At 41.5% G+C, this 22007-nt stretch overlaps 1 protein-coding gene across 1 annotated transcript; it reads right to left on the reverse strand.

The window, feature by feature from the left end:
- Positions 1–940: 940 nt before the first annotated feature.
- On the reverse strand, positions 941–12373 carry TBXT (T-box transcription factor T). Its single transcript, XM_043543194.1, has 8 exons — positions 11933–12373; positions 10859–11123; positions 9696–9830; positions 8823–8884; positions 8646–8707; positions 6639–6815; positions 4805–4937; positions 941–3042 (listed from the first exon to the last, which is right to left on the reverse strand). The coding sequence occupies exons 1-8, from the start codon at positions 12136–12138 to the stop codon at positions 2775–2777; spliced, it is 1308 nt and encodes a 435-aa protein (XP_043399129.1). The 5' UTR covers positions 12139–12373; the 3' UTR covers positions 941–2774.
- Positions 12374–22007: the final 9634 nt, after the last annotated feature.

A 22007-nucleotide genomic window follows, 5' to 3' on the forward strand; every position in this document is an offset into this window, starting at 1 on the left:
ACTCACAGTGACTGTACTTCAGTGTGCACATACCCAGACATTTGGGCACCCAAAACCAGAACATGTCAGTGGGCAGTTAGTCATGAATTACCCAGTTTGTGCAAGTACTAATACAGGCTTTTGCATGCATGGATACATTTATTATCATGGGTATATATTTAAAGGCAGGGTTGAAAAGTTTGGTTATCAAGGCTGAACACAAGGCATCTGCCAGAATTTAAATTCAGGTCCACCTTTACTCAACGGATGAGATTTTCATTAAGAAAAACCTTGCTCCCTAGCCAGTAATATACTACAGTACCCCCGATTTCGATTACTATGCCTTCCTGGCCATTAATTGTACACATTTCTTTACAATCCTCATGACTAAGGGTTTAAGATGATCATCAGTTAGGAAACAGTCAAAAAATCTCCCCTTCCCATGGTGCAATAGTAACACTGCATAACAAGGTGCAAAGTGGGGTTATTTATAAAGCACCTAGCATAGACTTTCTATCTTTGATAGGGCGAAAGTAGACTATTGATTTTTCCTGATATTGCAGTTCTATGTTCCCATCCCATAAAGGTCCAACCTACTTACTGGTTTAGCACACATGAAATACGACCACTGCCTGTCACCAATATTGTCTCATTATTTCATTATACTCCCCGATCTGTCTGCATCCATCTGCACACACTTTTGGGGCAGGGAGTTTTTGTTCTGTGTCTGTACAGCATCTAACACAGTGGGGTCCTAGTCAATGACTAGGGCTCCTAAGTGCTATGGTAATACAAATAATAAATGATAATAAGTGAAATTCATTAGATTAAACTTATTTCCACAAATTGAAAACTAAGCATTTAGTTTATTAAAGAAACTTTACTAACTGTTTTTCAATTTAACTTAATACTTTTCAAATATAAGTACAAAACACAATGAAACAAACTTTGCTAACTTCTACAAAAGAGTATAACAATGCACTTACATCATTTACATGATTCACTTTCACAATAAAATAGGAGAGCTTAGATCAATATTTACAATATTGAGAGGACACAGTTTACAGCCATCTGACTCTGGTGCTGCCCTTTGTTGTGATTGGCTCGTTTGGAATAACATCTAACTTCCAGATCCTGCTGTTGGCCCTGCCTGGGCAGATCTTTGTGCCTGGCGCAGATCCCCACTGAACTCAATGGGGCACTGCATGAATGCAAGGGTCCACCCATGTGGATCCAGTTGCAGGAACAGGACCTAAGAAACCAAAAGTGCAGCATGCATTTGCTTTTTCATCTTTAAACTGCCATTATAGCATATGAAATATTGAATGAATCCTCTAACTTAGAAGTCTACTTTCTAACCTTATGCACTTCATCAAAAAGGGGTTTGTTATGGTTTATGCATAAAGATCAGATTCCACCCTCACACGTGTGTTCATTGAAGTCAGTGGGAGCAGAATGCACATCCAAAGGCACATTTTGACCCAACATTTGGGGTTTGTCTTCAGCAGACGATAAGGTCAACTCATTGTAGTTAATAAGAGCCCTCAAAGATATGAGGCATGGATAGCAAGGACATTACCATGACCTAATCTTCTAGTGAAGACAAGCAGCTGGTGTACATTAATCTTATATCTATACTCCCATCCCAAATTACTGACATTTGGGATTTGCTCGTGTATAATAACTTAACTACTTGGATCCACACTATTTCCATATGTCTTGGGGTGACATGTCCTATGTATGATTGTCTTAAGGTACACAGCATATTGACGGATTATATACACATCTTAAAATGTACAAAACAAAGTCACATCCTAACAAATAATAAATATTGATCAGAGTACAATATTGAACTAAAATAAATTAGAAAGAACCATTAGGTATTGACTTTCTTCTCTCATTTAGGGCCTGGGCCATAGACCATTAATGTCAATTAAAGTCTTTCCATTGGTTTCCAAGGACTTTGGATGGAGGCCTCCATTAGATAACAGCTGTTTGAAAGGCAGGAGTTTAGTTAGTCTGAAAGTTGCTCATTGGCTATATGATCAAACAATGAAACTCACCTTAAAAAGGGGGTATTTTCGGTAAAGATGACTAGAGCAAAATTTTATATTGCATTTATTATGCAGAAAAAAGTTCTTGCTGATTGTCTTCATCATTTAATTCAGTAGCAAGGAAATAAGCATACAGTTGTGCATAAAACTGTTAACTACCAGAATACCACATATTCTCATGACAAATATACATTAGTGCACACAGTTTTCCAAATTTCACTCATTAGCTAAATTTATGTAGATTTGAGATTGATTCAAACTATGCACTTAATAAAGCTTCTCTCACAACTACAGCTAAGCAAAATGTTAACTGGCAATTGACAGGATGTAGCTTATTTTTAAAAAAAAAAAAAAAGACTGACAAAACTGTCAAGATGGGCATGAAACAAAACCCCAGATCCAGATACTCAAAGAACATTGAGAAGTGTGGAATATGGGTCAAACTTTGGTGTCTCAGGCCCATCTCTGCCAAATTGAAAAGGACTAAAAATATTTATTTTAAAAAGGAAGAGCAGTGGATCTGCTATACGAGAATTGCACTCATAAGGTCTATATGCTGCTAATGATACACTGTTATACTGTAAGAAGTATAATTCAATTACTTTATACAAAAGCAGTGCAGTTTTTTTGTTTGTAATTTACTTCATGTCTCTTTTTCCCCTCCTCAAGACTTCATTGTGGATTCAGTATGAATTGTAACTAAATAGCTAGAAAGTCTTTATCTTAAAGAAAGGGCTTGGTTTACATAGAAGGTGGTGTGACAGGAGTCCATGTGGATGCCAGCCTATTATGTGCAGAGGTATCATACTGACTGTCAGAAATGTCTGTTGGTGTGCCAGCGTCATACAGCGGAGATCCCGAGGAGGAGGCAGTGACAGAGTGAGGAAGGGGTGGGTAGTGTGCTGTAGAGCCTCGCAAAAACTGGGAGCTCAGTCCATTGGACATCCCACCTGACTGAGACACGGGTGTGATGGTGCTGTTATTCACAGACCACAAGTTGGGATACTGACTGTAAGAGAGAAGGATAGATAATATGGATTATTAATTAACCCAGTTTTCCCTGTCAGCTATGCAGTTTTACACCTCACAAAGCATATTCCAAGTGTGTTTTTATTCAGCTACTTTATGCATAGAGAAGAACTTTGGGAAGGTTCTTGCTACTTCAGTACATGAGAGAAGTCTCAAGCACTTAAACTGTGGATCACGCTGATTTGCTGCAGCCAGCATGCTGTGAGGATAAGAATCTACCCAAATCTTCCCAGCTCCCACCTCATCCTTCTACTCCCCCCACCACACACCTATAGAAAAGTTCTTTACCTGGGCCCAGAAATAAAAAAGTTGATCTGTGAGAAAAATTTAAAGAGGATAAATTTAGCTTTTCCATTTATTATTTAGCTCTTACACAGCACTTTTCACCCATAGATCCCGAAGCACTTTACATTATCTCTGTTATCCCCATTTTACAGATAGGGCACCAGGGCCCAGAGGGGTGAAGAGACTTGCCCAAGGTCACACAGCAATTCAATGGCAGAACCAAGAAGACAACCCAGGTTCTTGACTCTCAATCCAGTGCCCTGGACTTTGCTGCCTTCCAAATGTAAAGTCATTTTTGGGAGGGAGAAGAAGTGCTTGGGAGTACTTGTTATTTCAATAAATTTATGTTTAGTAAAAAAAGTATCTAGTAGTTTATATTAGTAATAAATATGGTATATTTTAAACAGATAAATGCTAACTTGCACATTTCATAAATAAGTGCCTTTTCCACAATTCATGTATATTAGCAGAATATTTAGCCTACAGATTTGAACTGCAAGATGTTTAAAAAAAAGATAGAGGGCCAAACCCTGATCCTATTGAAGTCAATAGCAAAATCCCATCAGGCTCCCCAATAACTTCTAGTTGAGGTTCCCAGGGATTGGGTACAAATTCAACATCAGATAACTTCCTTCAACAGGTGAGCCAATATTTTATCAAGATAATCATAAGTCTAAAAAAGAGACACAATATATGTCCACGACAGGAGGATGGTTTTCGTTGAGCTCTCTTAAAAGCAATAAACAAGGGCTATTATTTAAAGGGATACTGTTTGCTTGATCTCTCACACTTGTCCAAGTGTTATTTTACTTACTGTTGTTATAAATAACACTTAAGATTCCAAGAACTGAAAGTCGAGAAAATAATTGTTCCTTATTTCTCCAATGAGTTTGCTTTGTGCATTTGGCAGCACTGTGCGTACAGTCCATTTCACTGTTTCTCCTGTACTGCCAGTTATTTTCACATATTTATAAGGGGCTTTTCATATATCAACAGGGAAGAGAAAAAAAGCATTAAAAAAGGAAAATGTGACAATAAAGCCATAAATAGGGAGAGAGACTTAGACCTGATCTACACCTAAAACTTAGGTCAATTTAGCTATGTCGCTCAGGGGTGTGAAAAATTCACACCCCTGACCCCTGACGGAAGAATTCTTCTGTCAACCTAGCTACCGCGTCTCAAGGGGATGGATTTACTAAAGCAATGGAAAAACCCCTTCCATCGCTGTAGCGAGAGACTACACTAAAGCAGCCTAGCTGCCGGACTGCCACTATAGCCCTTGTAGTACAGACATACCCTGAGAGACAGGGTATGTCTACTTGTAACTCTTTCCTTTAAAACTGACTAGATTTCAAGATGACGGTGACCTGTTCACTCCTTTTTTCAATTAAAAAATCCCAACATACTCTAATTTCTGAAGATTTGGGGGGCTGCATTGCAAAGGGACTGAATCCTACCTGGAGCTGGTAGATGTGCCAGTGCTGTGACTCATGGGCAGCATACTAGCGTGTGTGGGAACTCCTAGACTGGACCAGTTGTCATGGGATTGGAGCATGGAAAGACAGGCCGAGGAATTATCAGCATAGGCTGCTGTGAAAAACAAGCAAGCACTTAACAAGCAGATTAGCAGTTAAAGTGAGGCACAATTCTCATTTTCAGTGCAGAGTATGGCTTTTTTATTACTGCTTTTTATATCTATACACACACACACATACGCACACCTATCTACCAGTTGTATCAAACTATCAATTTTATTGGGGCTGTCAAGTGGGTGGTGTGCCAGTCTGCTATATGAGGTGCCCAAGTTCAGTTGCCAGAGCATATTTCACTTCCTACCTCCAGTAGTTCCTTATGCCAAAATGCTCAGCCTCTGATGAGGGGAGTGCATTATGTAGCTCTGTCGTAACTATGGGGCTAAATTAGCAATGGCCTCAATGCCATTCCACCCTCCACAGCCAGAAAAGGTTGCTGTGGCATATGAACTTAAGTGGAGGAGAAAAATCCTTTATGGAGGATGGGGGAAGAAGCAGGGCACACAGAGTAGTCAATTATTCTCATGGAATTTTATCTGAATTTGCAAAATCCATGCAAAGGTTCAAGATGCAACAAAAATCAACTACATGCAAATTTTCAACTTTAACACGCTTTACAGAATTACGTATTGTAAGAACAGTCAGGCTATGGGCTGTGTCTGGAACAACTTGATGATGACTATGCCACCTAGCCTACATAATATTTTATAAAATTTAAAATATTAAGCTGTTTTTTAAAAACAAACAAACAAAAACCCCTTTCAGTAGTCTTTATTGGCTGGAAGAGAAAAACCCATAGGAAGTCCTGGATGGGCAGTTAGTTAAACATTCCCTCCTTTCTTCTCATGGAAGTGCAATTGGATAGACATATTGTCATTATTCACCCAATTCCATCATGCTGACTTATTTTGAGGCGTACCTTACTACACATGTAGTCTTGTTGATTAAGATGTTCCTCAATGTGAGTAACGCTGGCAAAACTAGGCCCTCCGTTATTTACTTAGGTTAATGCCACTTGACTCCACTACCATAACTAGAAGTCTATTCAGTTCACTGCCATTTCTTTAAGGTGGTGCTTCCTCAAATTCTTCAGATACGTATATTCTATCTTCACTTAAACCAAGTCCCCAAAGTTCTCCTCTTGCACGCCTCCTTACCAGTAATAGAAGGTGTCCGCACCCCTTTGGCCCAGAAGCGGATCCACAGCTGGGAGCTGAGAATAGGGTACGGCAGCTGAGAGCAGAGGCCGAGGGTGGGGCCGGAGCAGGCTGGGTGGCACTCCCTCCCCACCCCCTTGTGAGGGCTGGCCCAGGCCCTGACGTGCACGCCGAGACGTTCCTCTGTGCCCCCTTAAGGGGGCGCGCCCCACAGTTTGGGGACCACTGACTTAAACTGACGAATATTGCCAGAATAAACTAAGCTTTCCTAGGCTAAAAATCATTGAAGTATTCCTTCATTTCAAGATTCTTGTTCTACAGTAGGACACAGGGACAATGCTAGCAGAGAATTGTCTAATAACCTAACATTAGATAGAGCATTACACAATCTTACTTTTTCCATTGTTAAGAGGCTAGAGAAACATATTTACTTTTTGTTATTGCCTTTCAATTGATGTCACAAGCCCTCAGCACAAATGGAGCTAGATACTGATCTCAGTTCCAGTGACATTACTCCAGATTTACAATGATGTAATTTATCAGAATTTGAACCATTAGGTTAATTTCCCTCTTTAAATAGCCACAGAATAATAAAGACTTACTTGGAGAGTTGTTTCTGTGGGCATATGGATTGGGGTAAGGGGCAGAACGGTGATTCCTCAGCGATGAGAATCTTTCACAGCTGTGAGCAGAGGACAGTGATAGAGGTGCTCCAAATTGAGCATGAGGATTGGAGGGGGGGCACAGACTCCCAGTTCCAGGAATAAGCCAGCCACCTACTGTGAGAAAGAGAGGATATTTTGTAGCACTGATATTCGGGTGACCAGATGTCCTGATTTTATAGGGACAGTCCTGATATTTGGGCTTTGTCTTATATAGGTGCTTATTACCTGCCACCCCTGTCCTGATTTTGCACCCTTGCTATCTGGTCTCCCTAACTGATACATAATGCCACAGGGCAAGCTATGAATGTTATGAGCCCTTTGAACACTATTACTCTGAAGTTAAATATTAGATTTCAGAGTAACAGCCGTGTTAGTCTGTATTCGTAAAAAGAAAAGGAGTACTTGTGGCACCTTAGAGACTAACCAGTTTATTTGAGCATGAGCTTTCGTGAGCTACAGCTCACTTCATCGGATGCATAGCATATCGTGGAAACTGCAGAAGACATTATATACACACAGAGACCATGAAACAAAACTTCCTCCCACCTCACTCCCCCGCTGGCAACAGCTTATTGCCAGCGGGGGAGTGAGGTGGGAGGAAGTTTTGTTTCATGGTCTCTGTGTGTATATAATGTCTTCTGCAGTTTCCACGATATGCTATGCATCCGATGAAGTGAGCTGTAGCTCACGAAAGCTCATGCTCAAATAAACTGGTTAGTCTCTAAGGTGCCACAAGTACTCCTTTAAATATTAGAGCTGGTCAGAAATTTTCCAACACAATGTTTTTCCATCAGAAAATGCCAATTGTCAAAAGTGAAATGTGGATACATGTCTCCTCGCATAAAAAATCATTTTGAAAGAAAAATTGAGAAAAAGGGCAATTTTAATAAGGGCAAAAAACAGGTTCCCTCCCAGCACTATTGAATAACATTATTCAGGTTGGCTTCTCCCTGCCATTTACAATAGATGCTGTCAAAATAAAATTTATATTTTTAAGAATTCTTAACCTGTATTACTAATTACACCTTAGATTATTAAAATTGAAATATGTTTAAAACTTTGCATTTTTTATGTTATGTGTGTATATTTTGCACGTCATTAACTTTGGACAGTAAAACCACACTGGTTAATTTAATCTTTTGTTTGTATCTTCTCTTTTTGGTTCTCCTCCATTAGCACAACATTGCTGTGCTTGGGGTTTCCAATACTGATGTGGGATGATGTTTAAATGCAAAAGAAAATGTTTTCATAGAGTTTTTTAAAAATTCTATTCCCATTATATCTTGTAAAAGCCCATTTATTCAAGTTGTGGACCTAAGTTTTTTGACAATGTTCCTTTAAAACAAAATTCAATTTAAAATTCTAAACCAGTGACATTTTAGCCATCTGAAAAAGAATTTTAAACCTGCTGCCTCCAATTTCCTTCGTGTACTTTAAAAATAAAATTAATTAATTAAACTGGTGAGTTTATTCTCACTAATTTTTGTTACCATTTGAAATAAAACACTCTTTCCATTAATCTCCCCACAGATATTGCATTCTTTACATCCAAGACCCATTGTCTTGCAGAAAACTAATGTGATTATGAATTTTTGAAGGCAGTATTAATGTTTTTAATAAAATATATTACACACAATGAGAAAGATGAAAAACTACAAAATAGTATTCATAAGATTCAGACACTCATCACAGAACTGAAAGGGACCTCGAAAGGTCGTTTAGTCCAGTCCCCTGCACTCAAGGCAGGACTAAGTATTATCAAGAATGTCATACTTAATCTATAGTGAGAGTTAACATGTGCCTGCAAACAAACACTGGTGTCTAAATTTTACTCAGATATAACATACTACTAAATTGTAGTAGAAAGGAAATACAAGAGAAGCTGAGATGAAAGATGAGGTATTTTTTAAAGTTATATACTTAATAGTGTGAAATTAAACATACACTGTGAATACCCAGACTGTTGATTGTCTCCGACTTCATCCATCATATCTTTGTGATCACTTCTGTGAAAGAAGCCACAGTTCATTAGTCAAAGAAAAGGATTTGAAAGAAATGTGTTTTCACAAATACGTAATTTTTCTGCAAATTCTGTAACTGGGTTTAGTCAAGAATTCTCACCTTTCTTTTGCATCAAGGAAAGCCTTTGCAAATGGATTGTATTTAATTTTTAAAGCTGTGATCTAAAAACAACAACAAAAATCTTATTTTGCAAGTGTTACTATTCATTATCATACAGTATTTAGGACCTGATCCTGCTTCTCTAAACTTAGTGGGATTTTATCATTGATTTCAGTGGCAGTAGGATTAAGGCCATAGTATGGACTTATGTAAAGTAACTAAACAGCATCCAAACATCTCAAATGTTAACAGCAGACTTGTAATTATTCTCTCGACAAAATGTAAAGACATCCACTGTCACTGCCTGACTAAGTTGCTGGTTTTATTATCCTATTAAGGAAACACATATGAAAGGGGATACACTAATGACAATTATAAAGAGTTTTCGGTTTCTGGATAGACCAGAATGAACAACAAATCTCAGCTAGGATAATAAGCTTAGTAACTTACAGTTTAATTGAAGTTTAAAGTGTACATTTTAGTTATTTGAAAACAAGAGTCAGTTCTGAAAATGACATTTCCAGTTAGTTCATGTATTATTATTATTTCATATACTTGAAAATGGTGAGTTTATTCTTACTGATTTTCTAACATTAGTAGTTAACTTTGATGAATTCCAAAGAATCTTTATAATTATACTTTAACAAATAAAGTTACAAAATATAGGAAACAGGGAATTAGTGTTACTAAATGGCCATTTATTTATTTATTTATTGGGCTTTATTATTTAATTTAAAACAAACGCTTATTTAAAATGAAACACAGAGAATTGAAAAAATGTTAAACATGACAAATATTTTGCTCCAGCGTCTTTCACTTTGCTAATTCAGAGGATATAAGTGCATGTAGGTTTCTTTCCCATTTTGTGCATACCTCCTCATTCTGATAAGCTGTCACAGCTATAAACTGGGTCTCTGGGAAGGAATGGCTGGTTATCATACGCTGAGGGCCACCAACTCTCACTATATGAATCCTAGGCTCATACTTGTGCAAGGAGTTCAACATGATCTGTAAACATATAATAGCACAGATAAGCATTGTCACAGTGGGATGCAAATTCCTACAGTTACAGAGCACTTTCTGATTTTAAAAAGCTAACGCTGGATACTTCGGGGGCGGGGGGGGGTCGGAAAGTCAACAGACAGTAGTAAATTCTAAAAGTGAAGCCTGACAAAAGAAGGTAAACCTCAGGCAACTAAAGTATCTGCCTAAATATTATCCGCCATTATATTTGGCAGGGCAGCCTATTTATACAAAGATTAGATTGGATATAGATAGATAGACTTTGGATTATCAAATAGTTCAACCGTGAAATGACTATTTTTAAAAAATCACCCAAAGAATCCATGATCTGCTTGGAAAGTTTCATCAGGACAAAAACAGCCCAGCTAGTTTGTCAAAAATTATAGATGATATTGATTACAAAACCCAGTGTCAACAAAACTGAAGAACAACTTCATAGCTAATGTAGGGATCAAATGAAATCTAGTTCCCCTTTCTTGGTGAAATCTACTAGGCAGACTCCTTGTCCTGGTTTTCAGGTATATAGGTCTGCGTTTTTACTTTTGCTCTTAAAAAGCGACCGGTTTTTTAGACCACTCCAGCACACTAGTTATATAAAATAAACTCGTCTAGTTAGAAGCCCTGGCTGATTTCCGTGTTTTGCAGGGGCAGCCTTTGAAACGGGTCACAAGTTTACAGACGATCCTGGATAGGTGTTCTCGGAGGAAAGCCGTCACACCACTGAGGCTGGGCTGCTTGTTACAGCGAGAGGCTCTGGAAAAGTTTTCTCCCCGCCCTGAGTTTTAGCTACACCCTGACTGACTTTGCTGACAGGATAACCTGGGGCGGGGGGTCTCGTCCCTCCCCTCCCCCCTGTCCCCACCGAGATCCGACACCCCGCAGACGCGGGCTCTGGGAGAAGGTCTCTGCCGCCCCAGCGCAGCCCGGAGCGCTGAGAAGGGGCAGCCTTGCGGGCGCTATTTCTCGGCGCTCCTCCCCGGGGCTCCTGGCCGGCTCCGGCCCGCGCCGCTCACCTGCCCCCCTCCGTTGAGCTTGTTGGTGAGTTTGACTTTGCTGAAGGAAACCGGCGCCTTCATCCAGTGCGCTCCGAAGTTGGGCGAGTCCGGGTGGATGTAGACGCAGCTCGGGGCCTGCGGCTCGGGCTTGCCCCCGGGGACCCACTCCCCGTTCACGTACTTCCAGCGGTGATTGTCGGCGGCCACGAAGTCCAGCAGGAAGGAGTACATGGCGTTGGGGTCCAGGCCGGACACGCTCACCTTCAGCACGGGGAACATCCGCCTGGGGGAGAGAGCAGGGCCAGGGAGAGGCGCATTGTGCAGGGGAACTGCTCCCCACTGCCGGGGGAGCCAGCGGGGACCTCCGGGGGGAGCCGGCAGCCGGGCCAGGGCTCCTGCTCGCCCCAGCGCGGGCCTCAGAGCAAGGCCGATCCCGGCTCCGGTGTGCCCCGAGCCCCGCTCCGCGATTTCACAGGACTCCAGGAAGCCGCGTTAGCTTCTCACCTGCCTGGCCCTTGACCTTTCTCTGGGTGTCCCCGGAGCAAAGGATCTGCCGGCTCTAAACCACCCCCCGGCCCTTTGTGCGGCTCCGGGCCAAAACTAATCGGCCCCCACCTTCGGCTCCCGCTCGGGGCTGCAGCCTCCCCAGCTCCGGAGCCGCGCTGGGCAGAGGGGAGGGGGCTCCCAGCAGCCCTGGGGGGAGGACACCCCGGCAGCGTCAGGGGGGCCCCAGCAGAGGATCTGGGTTCTCCAGCCACGTTACGGGGAGATCCTCCCCAGCAGGACTGGATTGGAGGGAGGGAAGTCTCCAGTAAAAAGGGGGGAGAAATAAATACCGCCGGGGCGGGGGGCGGAGTCTCCCGCAGCATTAGATAACGGTGTCTCCAGCAGCGTGGGGGCAGCAGACTCGGCCCCACATAATGTTGCAGGGCGGGATCCTTTAACTGGGGGGAGAGAACCCCAGCGGGACGAGGGGCCAGGGGCCTCCTCAGCCCCAGTGGCTGTGCAATCATTTGGGGCTGCGGCTGTCTCCAGCAGCAGTGGGAGCTGGGCAGGGCTCCCCCGGGGTTGCCAGCGGTGTCCCGACCCTACCTGCCGTTCTTGGTCACGATCATCTCGTTGGTGAGCTCCTTGAAGCGCAGCCACAGCTCATTCTCCTCCAGAGTGACTCGTAGCTCCCGCTCCGTGGGGTCTCCCTTCTCGCTGCCAGCCTGCAGCTCGTTTTCCACCGCGCTCAGGAGATGGTCCACCCGGTACTGCAAGCTCTTGCCGGAGCTCTCCGTGCCGGGAGAACTCATCCTCTCTCCTCCCCCTCCCCCAAAACCACTTACTGCCCAGGAGCCACCTCCAGCCTCAGGGCTGGCTCCAGCTCCTGGTAGAACTTATCAGAGGCTTTTGCACACTGAACAGCCACGCGGGAGAGGAGGCCCGCGAGGCTCCTGGAAAGGGGTCCTGGCTGCTTACAGTGGGAAGGATCCAGGCTGGTTGCAATGTAGTGGCAGAAGGGTTAATCCACTTGACCTCTCTGGTCAGCGCGACTGGAACTGGCCAAGGGGGCAGCAATTATACCCCCCCAATAAATATCGCCGGGTGACATCACAATGCCTGTGGGGGGGCTCCCCTGATTGGAGGAGAACCCCTTTGATGTGTCCGGCCGACCCAGCTGATTGGCTCCCTGCGGCCATATCAGAACGGTGCCCGGGGAAGCCTGTGATGTTAATTGCGGCCAGTGGGATTAAACACGGCTATTTTATGTAAATCTGCCCCCAAATGTTTGCACCTCTATCAAAGCCGCCGGGGTTGGAGCTTCAGCAGCCTCGGAGGAAATGGCCCATCTCAGCAACAGCCCCATAACCTGTGTGCAGCATCCTCCTGCCTTCTCAGCAGCAGTCATTATAGGTACATTGACATGCCGCTCGCAACATAGGGCTGCAAACCCTAGAGGTTTTATTTTAGACACCATTCTAGACCAGCCAATCCTAGAAAGGAGACACCCCTAGCGCAAGTTATTATTTAATTAATATTAAAAGTCCTTCCCCCACCCCCTCTGCTGTTGAAGGTATGTGCAATGTATGTCTATAGCAAATTGAAAAAGTATCACCTCTTAAAACAGAAACCTCACATTCACATTGTCAAAGATTGTGGCATTCCTGTCTATGTGAACATTAAAATTAGCATAAGGCCAATTTTAAGTTGACAAGAAATGTTTAAAATAATTAAAAAGCAACTGACCAGAAAGCACGTCTCTGAAATAAACCCTCAACCTCAGTCTGATGATCTCATTGAACTATTGCTTTCACACAACCTAAAGAATGTACTGACCGCCTCAGATCATTTTTTAGAAGGACTGTAGCTCTGTCTCTTACAGCTAATCTCTATGGTACATGTGCATATGAAAATGACTGATGCTTACAACCATCTAATTATACTAACATTTAAATTGGAAATATTTATAAACATTATATCGATAAATTGAGGCGTAAATCCCCCACCCCCCTTTATAACAAGGATAAATGTGTATAGTTGGATTAGGAAAAAAAGGGCTTTGTGTGTTTTAAATGAAAAAACGGTAACTCTAAGTGAGGATCGCATCCGATGAAGTGAGCTGTAGCTCACGAAAGCTTATGCTCAAATAAATTGGTTAGTCTCTAAGGTGCCACAAGTACTGCTTTTCTTTTTGCGAATACAGACTAACAGGGCTGCTACTCTGAAACGAGTTATCAAAGTCTCGTAAGTGGTGTTTTAAATGAAAAACTTTCCAATCCTCAGAGTTTCCGTCAGTCTCACGGGCCAAGAGGTAAATACAGAGTGAGAGAATGAAAATTTTGAAACATACTAATGCTTTGGAATGGTTTGAATTCTCAGGAGGTGCTGCGATCTGTGGTGTGAGGGAACAGTTTATTACCTTTCTGTGAGAATCTCTGGATAGAGGGAGAGGGGGAGAGAGAGGTGACAATGAGCAGGAAATAGTTCAATGGGGTCTCTTTAAACAATAACAATCGCTTTAAACAGGAGCAAAAGAAGGGGAGGGGAGGCAGTGCAATGTAAAAATAAGGATTTCTCAAAAAAAAAAAAGATATCATGCAAACATACATTCAAAATACTGGATATTAGTTCTATTTGAACTGATTTAATGAGATTTTTTTTAAAGTTTGCTTTTTAAGAAAAGTTTCTCTGCCAATGGCAATCTCTATGGAAGAACAAGTTGAAACCAGTGTTTAGTATGGAGAGTTATATTCAAAAATAGTTAATCTTCGGGATAGATAGATAGATAGATAGATAGACACTTTTCTCATCTATACACGCATCTTGATTTCAGGAATAAAACTGCTACATTAGTCAAATTTCAAATACATCATATATTTCTGCACCCATTTTCTTTTCCTCTTAAGTTTAGAAATCAAAGTTGTATTTTTAAAAAGCTACCTGAGGTGATCAAGTTAATGTTATTTTGCTCGATCGTTTTGCTTTAAAAAAAAAATTATCGCGAATGCAAACATTCTCTGCTCCTTTATGGAAATAGAGTGAAGACATTTCCCTACTTTGGGTGAGTCTTTGCGCAAGATTTTTTAAAAAAACCCTTTGTAACCGACATGCTTTGCTTACTGAGCGCATCTAGTCCACTTCTGATGGGGAACGAACTTTCTCTACAAGCAGGTTTTCAAAGAGCGGGCAAGAAGAGACGCCCAAACAGTCACCGCTCTGAATATTTCCACTAGATCCTTGCCACCAGCCGAACATCACACCCTGATTTGACTTACGGTGTTCCATACAAACAACAACACTTTACTTTTAAAAGGCATGAGCGCACTCAAGCTCAGAAACTCGATGCGAAGCTGTCCCTCTGTGACAATCTGCGTTATTTTTTTAAGGATGGGATTTCTAACATCTTATTATAACACTGCAAAATCCTGCACCTCAAGATACTCTTAAAATTAATCCAAAATGAGGGAGTCTCCTTCACAGCCCGTACTGCTTCGCAGCTCAGTTTAGATCTTTAAAAAAAAACCTCTCTGCTTTCGACACATTCTGATTTTGCGAAGTTTTCTGAAGTGATCTTTATTCTAGTGGATCCAGGGTAGGACACATTTCGTTCTAAATTCTTCGGCAGATCTAATATGCCTACAAATGAACCATCTGAAGAGCTGGCACACAGTAACAGAGTCAAGCGGAATCGAAGGCGACCCACCTCTTTTAGTGGATTTAGGTATGAAAGGGAAACTGGATTTGATTTGATTATATATTAAGATGGTTTAAAATTTAATAAAAAACATTGTTATTCACGATTCAGAATTAAAATATTTCTAATTTCTTCTATTTTAAAGAAGAACAATACATATAAGGAAAGCTCACTTACCACTGGCAATATACATGCTTTGAACATTATTATTAAATTTTGCACGTAGTATCACGAGATGTTTTCATTTTCTCTAATTTACCGTTCAAAAGGAAGATGGAATTTATTTCACTTTGCATATTTCACTTCTATAATATTTGTTTTAGTAAGTGGCTTCTCCATTTAGTCCCAAAGAACTAAGGAATATCCCAAGATTTAGCTGACAGTTTTTAAACAGTCTTCCCGGATTTAAGTTACAAATGATCAAAAGAATGCCTGCAGTTTTGGGGGTTTTTTAAACAACATAAAGATGAGTGCTGTGGGAGATCTGTGTATATTTTGGGAGAGATAGGGAAAATACGAAGATTTTTCCTGGGCAGCTATTTGTGCCCTCTTCTTTATTATTATTATTATTTTCCCCCTCTGCCCTGCTTCTCCTTTCTGATCTTAATTGCACTTTGGTTCTCAGGAGAGAAAACTCCCCACTTTCACAGCCTTTTCACCGAGAGCTGCAGTGCATGACAGTTTACAGCCAAAAACTTCCTCCAGCCGAACAGCTATAAAGACTCTCAATTTATAGCAATACCTTCCTTCTTACACTGGGCGAGTACGAGTCTCCAGCTGTTCCCCCTAGGTTCATGGGATCTGTCTGTCTGCATCTGCATTATCATCACCGTTGGTATACGGTTCTGTGAAGCAGACTACCATGGACATAATAGCGATCATGATAAACCGAGCATGCCATTATTATCCGCCCTTGATAGTCACCAATAAATATATAATATAGCCCAACTGGAAATGCTAAGAATCAGTGAGTAAATAAATATTTGGAGTATTTGTTTTGCTATTTTTCAGCTTGCGATGCAGGATTATGTAGAATGTACATGGTTCTTTCCCCCAGATCACTCTTCCTTCTCCCAAATAGTTTTTTCCCCCGGATCCAGGATTGATTTAATGCAGACTTAAAAACAATCAAAAAGACCAACAACAAAAACCGGGCTATTAATTAAATCGTCCAATTAAAGTGCAAATTAGAAGTGTCAAGATGTTCTAGATCTTAAAAATAAACGTCCGTTTTCTCCTGACTAGCCTTAGACGTTTAAAAGTAATTTCAGTTTATATTTTTATACTAGTTGTGTCTCTAGACATGTCCCTTGCCTTCCCTTTGAAACTGAAGGCAAACATTCTGTTGATATCAACCAGTTCAGAATGACCAATGTAGAATATATGTGCTCGATAAATGTGCCCACATCTTTTTAATTAGAAACCTCAGTTCCTTTATTGTTGTAGTCTTAGTGTGCCTTTTACTGAACATTTTCTTCAAACCAATAAATATTTGATTTTAATTCTCTATGTAAATCAAGCAAAATTATTCACATGATTCAGAAATTCCCCAAATTTACTAACATGTGTCCTAATCAAACTCAGGAACATATGTCCTAACTGGGACACGTTCCCCTATAAACATATGTCCAAACTGTCAAAATGACAATGTACAAAACCCTCCAATGTCTTGATGTATTTATTTTCGGTTAATAAAGATGAGTAATTATGTTTCATGCTCTTGTTTTTTAATTTTAGAGCCATATGACTGCTGCCCTTTAAAAGTCTTTTTTTACAGTTCAGAAAACAGTTGCATATCAAGTAGCCAAACAGAGTAAATAAAATGCTTTCTATTTTCACAGGAGGTGTTTTGGATGGTAGGGCTTATCTAGGTGCCTGGCTTGCATTTTTGATCGCGGGCAAAACTCTCATTGATTCAATCAGAGCTTTATTTGAGGTCTGCAAAGTCCTCTACTTGTTTTTTTAAGTCACTGTAAATACTTGAGGCCTGATTCTTCTCCCATTGAAGTCAATGACAAAACTTCCACTGACTTCAGAAGGAGCTGGAGTAGGTAACACCAGTGGGGAGGGACCTAAAAATATTTTACAATCCCCACACAGGCTCTAAAGAAAGGCTGCCTGAAAGATAGATTAACAGGGCTGGCAAAACAAATATATTTTGTTTTAAAAGTCAATCCCAGGATTTCTGTCCTATTTTTTTCAAGGCCACAGTAACCTTGCCGAGAAGTATCCTGCTAGTTAAACGGAGTATCTTTGCATAGGCCAGCTGGTGCAACTGGGATGACAGAATAAGAACCAAAAAGAAAAGGAGGACTTGTGGCACCTTAGAGACTAACCAGTTTATTTGAGCATAAGCTTTCCTGAGCTACAGCTCACGTCGTCGGATGCATCCACCACTGTAGCAGCCTATTTCTTTTAAAAGTGCAAAGAGGAGGAGGCATAATGGGTTGTGAAGGGTGGGGGAAGGGAAGAGGGATTGTTTACTCTTTAAATCTGCCCAGGATTATCATCTGTTGCGGGGGGGGGGGGGGGAGGACGGGGGAGTGAGTCTATTCTGCGCCCAGTGGAGACAATGGGAGTTTGGGGTACACAGAGTGCAAGGTCACCCCTATAAGTTTAAGGCTTTAACATACCTTCTACCTATTTTCTTATACCTCCATTGGTCCTGATCTCTAACTCCACCTGCAGTCAATGGGACTTTTGCCTGCAAAAGGACGTTAGGCTTCATTGAAAAGCTAGTGGTTCAGAGATCAAAAATATCTAATAAAACAAAATTAGCGGTCATCTCTTCCTCCATAATAGTTCACACAGTAAAAAAGTAATTTCCCAAAATATTTGGAAATTACAACTAAAACCCAAAATTGCCATAATAACACTAATCTGCATTTATATGGCACCAATTCACCATTGCCCTGAATCTTGTACAGCTATTTACACTAGCCTAGTATAAAGTGAATGTAAAAGGCTACCAAATCAAAATGGTAGTAATTAACACCCACTTTACACTGGTGTAAATGACTATACAAGATGTAAGGCTATAGTGAATCAGACACAGAGTTCAGAGTAGCAGCCCTGTTAGTCTGTATCCGCAAAAAGAACAGGAGGACTTGTGGCACCTTAGAGACTAACCAATTTATTTGAGCATAAGCTTTCGTGAGCTATAGCTCACTTCTTGGGATGCAGAGTGCCTCCCTTCCGAGAAAGGGCATTTCAGAACTAGTGAATTTGAGCAATTATTGTCTTAAAACCAACATCATATTGGCATTTAGATGTCACATAACATTAAGACTTCTAGAAAGGCATTTGAAGCCTGAGAGCATGTTTTGTAAAACCAAATTAATTTTCCTCTCCCTGTTTTGTTTCTTCATTCTACTCTCTCAATACTTTTTCCCTTTGACTACCAACTCCACCACCAAGGTAAATATAAAATAGGAATATTTTAGTTCTGTATTGTACAAAAGGCAATAAGAATTTCAGTATTTGATAGCCAGCTAAGTCCTGAGCATCTCATGCCTGGACTAGTGTCAGGGCCAGCTCTACAGTTTTTGCCGCCCCAAGCAGGAGGTCTGAAGACAGAAGCTGCCACCAAATTGCCACCGTGGCACAGCCTACAGAGTAAAGCTGCTGCTGGGTTGCCGCTGCGGCAGAAAGACATGTGCCGCCCTGATGGCACACGGACTGCCGCCCCTTTCGCAGTGCCGCCCCCAGCACCTGCTTGGAACGCTGGTGCCTGGAGCCGGCCCTGACTAGTGTAATGGCCTCCATGGCCTTAATGCTTGCAAACTTGCCCTTTTCAAGTCCCTTCAAAACGTTGCTGCTAAGATAATTTTCCTGGCTTGTTGCTTTGACTATGTCAGGGTCATACTGTTTTGACGAGGTATAAAGGCACTTCCTAAGTTCCAACATGTAAGAGGTTACAAGAACTTTCAGGTTCTCTGCCCATCACATGGGTGATCTGGGTTGGCATTATAAAAGGAAAGTGGAAGCTGTTGCAGAGTGTGTCTTCTTCCCTTCATAGAATCATAGAATCATAGAATATCAGGGTTGGAAGGGACCCCAGAAGGTCATCTAGTCCAACCCCCTGCTCGAAGCAGGACCAATTCCCAGTTAAATCATCCCAGCCAGGGCTTTGTCAAGCCTGACCTTAAAAACCTCTAAGGAAGGAGATTCTACCACCTCCCTAGGTAACGCATTCCAGTGTTTCACCACCCTCTTAGTGAAAAAGTTTTTCCTAATATCCAATCTAAACCTCCCCCATTGCAACTTGAGACCATTACTCCTCGTTCTGTCATCTGCTACCATTGAGAACAGTCTAGAGCCATCCTCTTTGGAACCCCCTTTCAGGTAGTTGAAAGCAGCTATCAAATCCCCCCTCATTCTTCTCTTCTGCAGACTAAACAATCCCAGCTCCCTCAGCCTCTCCTCATAAGTCATGTGCTCTAGACCCCTAATCATTTTTGTTGCCCTTCGCTGGACTCTCTCCAATTTATCCACATCCTTCTTGTAGTGTGGGGCCCAAAACTGGACACAGTACTCCAGATGAGGCCTCACCAGTGTCGAATAGAGGGGAACGATCACGTCCCTCGATCTGCTCGCTATGCCCCTACTTATACATCCCAAAATGCCATTGGCCTTCTTGGCAACAAGGGCACACTGCTGACTCATATCCAGCTTCTCGTCCACTGTCACCCCTAGGTCCTTTTCCGCAGAACTGCTGCCTAGCCATTCAGTCCCTAGTCTGTAGCGGTGCAACTTCCGAGTTTGCTGAAAGCTGGAAAGACTGTGGTGGCTGTTACCCAGTGTTCTGCATTACTTTGATCCTGTTTTGGAATATTAACTGTTAATAAATCCTACCCCAAGGAAAGGGTCTTAAACTGAACTACAATTTGGATTTTTTTTTGAACTACCAGCAGGTGTGTTTCTGCTTTTCCCCATCTTTAAGTCTCTCTGCTGGTTACCTCTTTTCTACCACATCAAACACAAATGTCCTCTTCTTTCTTTCAAACCCCTTATGACTTACCTCTGTCTTACCTGTCCAGCATTTTACCTTATCGGTGATGCTAGCCTTGATCATCCAGTTCTCCATGTCTCTTATGTTGCTCCTTAGGTGTGGGAAAAGCCTGCAGTCAAAATCCATCATCCCGCCACTTTATCCTCATTCAAGTTCTTCTTCAAAACTCACCTCTTCCTAATGTATTCATTACGTTGCAACTTGATAACAGCTAGGTAGCGAGGTGGCAATTTATGATTACTGCTCAGTTGCACACATCATATTACTTTTGGTACCTTGTTTACTCCTGCCCCTACCCTGAGCTGCTTGTTTGTCTCATCCATCTGTTATTTCTTATTTTTTAAATTGCAAGCTTTTTGGGACAGTGATTGTCACTTTGTTTATGTCTGTATGGCATCTAATACAATGAAATCCTTATCTGGTTGATTTCTAGGCACTATGGCAGTATAAATGTTAAATAAATAAATATAATGATAACAACGACAACTAGGGGCCCAATCTGCAAACCTTTAATCAGGTGGCTTACTGAGGGATTGGAGGCTATGGTGATTGGTACTGTAAAAATAGACAGACATGGTGGAAGGACCAGAAGTTCACCAAGGAATGGGGTGGCAGTGGCTGAAACTTCACTATAGGGTCAAGAGATCATAGGGGCCAATGCAGTGACATGAATGAGCAGCGCTTTTTGAAAAGTGGGCACTTAGGGGAAACAGCGAGTCTGTAACAGCTCACTGAAGAAGCTCCCAGTAGATTTCTCAGGGAGCCAGAGTACAAATTAAAGCTGGTCCCTCCTCCTCACATACAGAACTCTGATAGAGGAGGAAATGGAAATACTACCTGCCCTTAAAGAGGATGAATATCCATTTTGAGCTCAATAAACTTAACTTGCTCTTGTTTTTTGCCCTACCTTGCACTACTCTACTGAAGTTAGTCCTATAGGAAGCAATGAGGTCTGTTGGCAACGGCAAGAGAATAGGAGTCAGGAGACCTGGGCTCTAGTCCCACCTCCTCCAGGGACTTGTTTTGCAACCTCAGGCAAGTCTGTAATATCTTTGTACTTCAGTAGGTCTTGTGATGGTGTTTTCAAACCTTTGTAAAGTGCTTTGAGATCAACAGAGGAAAGTTGCAGTAGAAATACTAATTAGTATTATACTACAATGTTATAATAATATACTATAATAATTAATATTAATATCTATCCCATTCTTCTGTTCTCTCAAACCAATTAACACAGAAACAAACATCAGGTAAGTTGGTTCTTAATGGTCTAAAACTTCCTTTTCTGTATTTTTTTGGGGGGAGGAGGTGTTTGCTTTTCTTTTCTGGATTGATGCAAGTCTGTTTCCCCCAATGTGCTCTGCCCACTGGATGCCCTTAGAACACTTGCCCTTCTTTTTTTTTATTCCACCCCCCTTTATACAGATGCCATTTTGGTTCATGGTTCCTTTACAAAAATCTGTATATCATATAAAGGCCTCTTTAAATCTTGTCTCATCATCTAGCAGTTCATACATGTTCTCAGTACCAGACAATATATTTTGTTCCTGTTAAGGAAATGACAGATGAAACATAGGAACAAATGTCCATTTAGTCTAACTTATCTTGTAATGACCAGTCAGTCATTGCATAGGAAAGTGTAACCCTCTGCCCTCAACAAAGGACTTAATCCCGCAGTGCTATTACCATCAGGGTCATTTTCTTCCTGACCCCAGATAGTGACCTGTTTATGCTCTGATGCATGAAGATTGATAACCCTTGTATTTTTGTCCAAGCTGATTTAACTATAAATTAACTATTATTCATGTAAGTAGCCAATCTTTTTAAAAAGTCTTGCTTAACTATGAGCCTGCTATTATCATCTAGCTCAATCCACTGGGTGTTTACCACATTCCTTGCTTAATCTAAATACTTCTAGAGGTTGTTAGAAAAACATATTCCACCCCCTGATTGGCAGACAAGAATCTAGACATTCCAAA

Source organism: Chelonia mydas, chromosome 3, assembly GCF_015237465.2.
Source record: "Chelonia mydas isolate rCheMyd1 chromosome 3, rCheMyd1.pri.v2, whole genome shotgun sequence".
NCBI lineage: Eukaryota > Metazoa > Chordata > Testudines > Cheloniidae > Chelonia > Chelonia mydas.

What these genes read in the sequence shown, in the direction of transcription:
- TBXT (XM_043543194.1), bottom strand. Translation starts at nt 12,138, where the DNA reads ATGAGTTCTCCCGGCACGGAGAGCTCCGGCAAGAGCTTGCAGTACCGG. An exon ending in CAGCTTATCAGAATGAGGAG is followed by an intron (nt 8,885 to 9,695) that starts GTATGCACAAAA and finishes TGTTGTTTTTAG; the next exon opens with ATCACAGCTTTAAAAATTAA. An exon ending in TTCCTTGATGCAAAAGAAAG is followed by an intron (nt 8,708 to 8,822) that starts GTGAGAATTCTT and finishes CTTCTTTCACAG; the next exon opens with AAGTGATCACAAAGATATGA.